The following is a 7070-nucleotide window of genomic DNA, read 5'->3' as shown; positions in this document are numbered from 1 at the left end:
ATTATGAAACAAAAAAACTGCCGAGGATTAAAACACAACAAAGCCACAGGCTTATTTCCATTGTGGTCCTCAGGTCCACAGGATTTGTGGATGTTGATTGAGCTTGTGTGGGTCCTAAAGGTAGGTTAATAATAATAATAATAATAATAATAAGATATTATTATTAGTATTATTATTATTATTAACCTTCCTTTATTCAGAGGAGGTTTACTGAGCACACGTGTTACAGTTTAGAGCAGCTTGGTGGTAGTTGTGCTGACAGTGCTTTACTCATTCACCCAGATTTACTCCATGCTTATAACTCCTACTGCAATGGTTTAACTTAAAGGGATAGTTTGGATTTTTTGATGTGGGGTTGTATGAGGTACTTGGATACAGTCAGTGTACTACATGCAGTAGAATGCAGCCGGTGCGGGCCCAGTTTGGAGAAATGGAGACCAGCCACATCAGGTAATAGAGCTGTCTGCTGAGTGTGAAGGGGACCATGAGCAAAAATGTAAAAAAAAAGAAAGAAAATCTTCCATACTGCTCACCTGGCGTAATCCAAGTCTCCACAAGCCCTGAGATGCCAAGTTGACATGAACATACACCCCGTTTTTAGCTGAAATATAGCCATGTGCAACTGGAACCTCAGTGTCGCCAGGTCTTGGCTGCCCTGGGGTCAGCACTAGAAACGCGCGAGAAAACCTCCCCCGGGTATGCAAGGTAAAAAAAAAAAAAAAAAAAAAAAAACTCACTATTTTACCACAAACAAAACACATAAAACCTCAGAAATTGCATTGCTATTTTTGAGAAAAGCCGCTGCAAAATCAAGCATTTTGATGGCAAAACATTTTTTTTATTAAAAAAATGTAGGGACTGCCAATAGAATAGAAACATCAGACTGCTATTCACCCCCGGGCTATTTCCACTACTCTTTACAGGGATCTAATTTCCTCATTCAGGGTGAGTTTCACCAACTCTCGTCAAGTCAGTACACAGCCCAGCCGGCAGGAAAGTCTCGCGGGACTTGACGAGAGTTGGTGAAACTCACCCCGAATGAGGAAATGAGATCCCTGTAAAGAGTAGTGGAAATAGCCCGGGGGTGAATAGCAGTCTGATGTTTCTTTAGGGGTCATATAATGATGATATGGGTAGAACACGGGAAGAAAACTGTCTATTTACATGGAGGAACAGCATGCTGCCATGTGGCCCCGACGGAGCGCATTCAAGGACTGGCTTGGAGTACTATTTAGATCAGAACAACGCCTACGACGGTCCAAATCGCTGCAGAGAACACTGGGTGAGTCGTCAGATAATAATTAATGTGAGGAGAGGGCTCCAGGTTTCTCCTTTAAGGGCCAGGCTGTAAAGATGTTTAATTACTGTTACAAAGTGGGGCATTTTAACAGGAACAACGGGACTTCTGAGTCCTGGCAGGACTCCTGCCTCAAGTGGCCATTTGAGGAATTACAGCTTAAACAAAGACTTCCGCATCTTCAGGGGAAAGGGGGTGGGCTTGCCCACTGGTTGAGTCCTTGTGCAGCTCACGTGATATGGGGGTTTCCCAGAGCCGCAGTTCCAACTGCTATTGGTCCATGATCGGCAAGCTGCGCCATCACTGGCCAGGCGATCTGTCAATCACCCCCCTTTTCTATCATCTATTTTACTCCAAACGGGTGAGTTATATAAAAAAATGACCCCCCTACAGTTGTTATAAAAAGGTGAAATGATATAGACCAAAATCGTGTTAAGGCCCAGGCTGTAAAGATGCTTAATTACTGTTAGAAAGTGGGGCATTTTAACAGCACCGTAATAACGGGACTTCTGAGCGCTGCCTCAAGTGGTAATTCGAGGAATTACAGTTTAAACAAAAAGACTCTTCCTGGGAAAGGGGCAGAGAGCTTGCCCACTGGCACACACACACACGCACACACACACACACACACGGATGGATGCATGCATGGAGGCGGAGGCGCTGTCCAAGGTACTGCATTCAGCCCCTCCCCTTCCCTCCCCTCCCCTCCCCGGCAGACATCAGGAGAGACACGTGAGGCAGGCAGGCTGTCTCTCTGGCTCCTGACAGTCGCTCGCTGGATACTCAACAGGACAGCATCTCTCTTCCACTGGATTTCCCCTCCTTCACCCAGCGGATCACACGTGTGATTAGTTTGATCGACAAACAAACTGACGAAGACGGAATATTGAAGGTAATTTCTGTGCACTAAAGCCTCGCGCGTGCCAGCTTTAGTTTTCTGGCGGAGTTTAGCGGGTAAAGTGGACCTCTCTCTCTCTCTCTCTCTCTCTCTCTCTCTCTCTCTCTCTCTCTCTCTCTCTCTCTCTCTCTGTCTCTCTCTCTCACTCTCACTCTCTCTCTCTGATTCTGTGATTCACTTGGAAGCGGATCTTGATGTGATTGTGAATGTTTCCAGCAGAGGATTTCAGAGATAGGCTGTCGGTCTGCAGAAGCTCAGCTCAGCCCGCGGTGGTTTGCATGGGATCTCCTCGCATTTTCGTTTACTGCAACTATTCAAGGTCCCGTACAAGTAAAGGTGTAGCTTTACGCCAGTAAAGGTAATATAACGCCTCGTCTTGTTTAGTAGGTTATTGGCCTGTTGCACTGGCAATAAATGTCGTAAATGTAAGATGAATGGCCTAGGGCAGTGGTTCTCAACCTGTGGTACAGGTACCGCTGGTGGTATGCAGCTGGCTCCATCCCTCTCATACTTTCATATGGTTGTAATTTCTGAGGTGGGAGTTGGTGTGAAAAGGTTGAGAACCACTGGCATAGGGAAATCTAATTAGTCCATTATGGCTGTTATCCAATATAAGATGTCTGAGGTAGCCTATCGATGGTGAATATAGGATGAATGGTGTCCCGTTTTGGCTAATTCTATGAAACATTAAATGCTGGTGCTGCTAATCCCATATAAGCGAGACGGCAATTCAAATGTCATTATCTCGGCTATTATGTGGCAGTTGAGGATGTTGTCTGCTCAGAGTGCTGCTGCGTGTCTGTTATCCGAGCCTATCATTTGAATTAGGCTAGCGTTTGTTTTTCTCCCTTTTTCTTCTTTGAAATACAAAATAACTGCGGGAAGAATTGAGCCTCCAGCAGCTCGCTGCGTTGGTGTTTTGAAGGGAAAAGGCTGAAGATCGTTTCACAGTCGATCTCAATACTCGTGATGCAGAAAATACGGTCAAGATAATTATTTTGGCGTCTGAGATTCAACGGCATGTCTGACTGGTTTGTCTTCCAAAAACCATTGAGAGTCAAATGACGCACTTTTTCTCTTGTTCGACAGGGCAGGCCAATGACATATCGGAATGCTGGCGCTTATAAATGGACATTCACGGTTTCAGAAGTTGTAAATGGTGTTTGCGTGTGAACAGGTCTAATTATTCTAATTTATATAGTCTACATTATGGTTGGTCCTATAGCTATAGTGCTTTCCTGTTTTACTTTCGCTGAGTGAAATTGTTTTCGGGCAATAATGGCTCATATAAATTATTGGATGTGCAAGTGCGAATAACTTGACGCAAATAATGATACAACTTTTCATTTACTGACTCGCTTCTGGTCGTGAAACGTGCACGAATCCCTGCACACAGTGCACGCTTGTGCAAAGACAATGTAAAGTGAGATGCATCGATGCGTGGGTTCAGTTACACTGCCGTAGCCCAGTGCTGCTGCATGTTGCCTGTAAAGCAGTGGTTCTCAACGTGGGCTCCGCGGACCACCAGGGCTCCTTGAGGGACTTCCAGGTTGTTGCCAGCAATGTGATGAATTTATGATTTCATTTATAAGAAGTCAACACAGGAGGAGAATGTTATAGTTTTTCTGTTCTCTCCCTACACCTATAATACAAACAGTCATGGAATCCTGGACAAAATCAATAACAAATATTCTCAGATTTGGGTTCAAAATCTCATGGGGTGGGGTGGTCTGATGTGCAGTAAATTAGGGCTCCTTGATATGAAAAAGGTTGAAAATGACTGCAAAAAAAACAACGGTGATATTAATCCAATTATATTGGCTGTGTGTTTGTGATGTACAGACACACACACATCCTCAAATACAAGTGCCTGATTGGCTATTTCTCTGCCTTAATTCTAATTGGTTAAGGCTTTGGTCAAAGTGGAATAAGACATGATTGAAAACACTGATATTGTTTGAAATCTGTCTTTGTGTTTCAGAGAGCTGTGGGACTGCAGGACAGACCGGTGTGTTTGCCGAGCTCATCCGCCAGTGTGGCTGGACGTTGCTACAGAGGATGCAGGGTGAAAAGCCTGGAGCAAGGCTGCTCGCTCCCCGCCAAAGAACGCTGGCATGAACACCAAGATTACAGCTGCCATCTCAACTCAACTAAAAGCGTGCGCACTCTAACCGGCACCAGAAGGAGCTGCTCCATAATTACATAAATTACACCCAAGTGTGCCCAATGGATATTTGAATCCCTGTCACTTTGCTCTAAGTAGCCATGGCAGATAGGGCGTTTAAACAGTTCAAACTATTTTGGCGCTAAGAGTGAGACGTTTGGCCGGTGGCCTAGTGTGAGGTAATGCTATTTGCCCCCAGGAGATTAGTGTTGGCCAAGCCTACTTCTATGCAAATATATTATCCTATTTAGCCTTTTATTTGACAATGCGTCAGTTCATACCGATATATCCGCGTGGGCAGTCGATGATATGCCTATCCGCCTACTCTATCACAGTCAACCCAGCACACTTCTTGCTTGAGCAAAAGTTCCTGTGAAAAGATTCAGCGCTAGCCCAAGTATCCCTCCACCTCCCCAGATCTTTGTGGTCACACCATGGTTTTACAAGCACGGCATGGTGCCCATATGATATGGGTCGGGCTGCTCATGTGTTGTCTGGTGGAGACTGCCACATGTCTGGAGTTCACGGGTGCTGAGGGACAGTGGGCTCGATTCCCAATGTGGAACGCGTGTTGTGAGAGCGAGATGAGCTTCAACATGAAGACCAAGAGTTCCCACGGCCTGCTGGTCTACTTTGACGACGAGGGCTTCTGCGACTTCTTAGAACTTCTCCTACTGAACGGTAAACTCAGCCTTCGATTCTCCATCTTCTGCGCCGAGCCTGCGACCGTCGTGTCCGACACGGCGGTCAACGACAGCCAGTGGCACGCGGTTACCGTCAGGAGAAGCTTTAAGAACACGACCCTATTGGTGGACAGCGAAGTCAAGTGGGTCGAGGTGAAGTCCAAAAGACGGGATATGACTGTCTTCAGCCATTTGTTCCTTGGTGGAATACCACCGGAGTTACGATCCGTGGCGTTGCGACTTACGTCGGCTGCGGTCAAGGACCAGGCGCCTTTCACTGGATGGATAACGGACATAAAGGTGAACAACACGGAGTCTGCGATGCAGGACAGTCACGGGCTCGTCAGTGACGTCTGCGGTGCAGCCAACATGTGCTTAAACGGAGGAGTGTGCAGCTTAATTAAGGACGAGCCCACGTGCGACTGCTCTGAGACGGGCTTCCAGGGAAAGGACTGCAGTGAAGGTAAGACATCTGTATTTAGTTTGGACTACACATCTGTACAGCCTGTCCTCCTTAGCGTATTGATTCAGTCACACTGACTGACCTTTGCAAATTCAAAGTAGCTTAGATACCTTCACCATCAGCCCTAAAATAAATAATCCATTCCCTTCCTCTATTTGGCTAAAGCCTATATGCTTCATGCTTGTCTTACTTTGAAGTAGAGATGCACCAATCCACTTTTGTTCCGTTTCAATCTGATTATGATACCTGCGTTTTGGATATCTGCCGGTACCGATACTGATTTGGATAGCAGAGCTCTTGGCAGCTCTCCCAAGGAGCTGCATCCTCCAACCCTTACATAGTAGCTGGCTCCTACTGTCACATCATTATGCCTCCGCCGGCGATCGCCAGGCCGGAGGCATTATGGATTCAGGTTGTCCGTCCGTTCGTCCGTCTGTCCGATGCTCGTTAACACAATATCTGAGGAACGCCTTGACGGAATTTCATCAAATTGCCCTCAAACGTCGACTTGCACTCGAGGATGAACCGATTAGATTTTGGTGGTCAACGGTCAAAGTTCAAGGTCACTGTGACCTCACGAACGCCACACTTTCAAGCTCGGTAACGTCATATCTCAGTAACACCTTGACGAAATTTCTTACGGTGGGGTTTATGGTCGAGCGCAAGCTATGAATGGAATCTGGATCGGAACATGGATCGGAACATGGATCGGCGACGTCAGTCCGATATCTAATATGCGAATTAAGTCAGTATCGGCACCCGATACCGATATCCCGATACCGATATCCCATCTCTAGTTTGAAGGTGTGTGCCGTTGATGCAGGATGACGTACAGTTGTTTGTAATGAGTGAATCCCATGCAGGGCCTCATTAGCAACACATACAGGTGTTCTTCATCCCCAAAGGTGTCTTCCGTTTCGTATGAAACAGGTCTCTGGGGATCGGTTGACCTATGAAATGTAATCTCCAGTGGCTTACCTCAAATGCAACGCAAGCACAGGCAGAGCATGTGCAAGTCAAATGCAATAAACAGACCATTATTATGGAGCTCACATCGTGAAAAGCATGTAAAAAGAGGCGGAGGAGCCTATTATTAACGAGATGATGTTTCTGGTAATTCTGTGCTATTTTAAACAGCTTTCAGCGACTGAGGCAATAGTAGGAGTGGGGAAAATAATATTGCTCTGTTGTGACACTGCATTCACAGTGATGTTAAATAGACCTGTCCATTTGCATTGCCAGGCTTAATGAAAGCACACAATTGATTAGATTCTATCCAAGGATTTTTTTTTAATTAAAAAACTAAACCTTGACTGCATGAGCACTTGAGAGTTTCAGGTCATGAATTTCAACTCGTAACGTAAATGAGCCGTGACTTTTCACTCATAACTTTAGGCCTAATTTATTTTGACATTTTATAGTCCTATAACATATACATTTTCAGCTCTTTACTGCAAGCTGCAAATGACAGACTAGTTAATCAATAGATCACATTATGAGCTCTCGTGATACACAAGTATTAGGATAATAGTATCAGGATCTGTGATTCTTATCCTTAGTATCGT

The 7070-nt window shown here is 45.5% G+C and overlaps 1 protein-coding gene across 28 annotated transcripts in view; it reads left to right on the top strand.

Annotated features, from left to right (window-relative positions):
• Positions 1–4793: 4793 nt before the first annotated feature.
• Positions 4794–7070, top strand: part of LOC310795973 (neurexin-1a-like) — a gene marked incomplete at both ends in the record, with an annotated part of 449961 nt that continues 447684 nt past the window's right edge. For 16 of the 28 annotated variants that reach the window (XM_083658095.1, XM_083658092.1, XM_083658113.1 and 13 more), the window contains one exon: positions 4794–5523. In XM_083658095.1, the coding sequence (XP_083514221.1) occupies positions 4794–5523 (730 nt within the window). The remainder of the gene's footprint in view (positions 5524–7070) is intronic. The other 12 variants (XM_083658106.1, XM_083658105.1, XM_083658103.1 and 9 more) reach the window with 1 other exon arrangement.

Source organism: Poromitra crassiceps, assembly GCF_964638095.1.
Source record: "Poromitra crassiceps genome assembly, chromosome: 22".
Taxonomy (NCBI): domain Eukaryota; kingdom Metazoa; phylum Chordata; class Actinopteri; order Beryciformes; family Melamphaidae; genus Poromitra; species Poromitra crassiceps.
The sequence above is the reverse complement of the archived record's forward strand: the minus strand, read 5'-3'. Positions and strand labels throughout refer to the sequence as shown.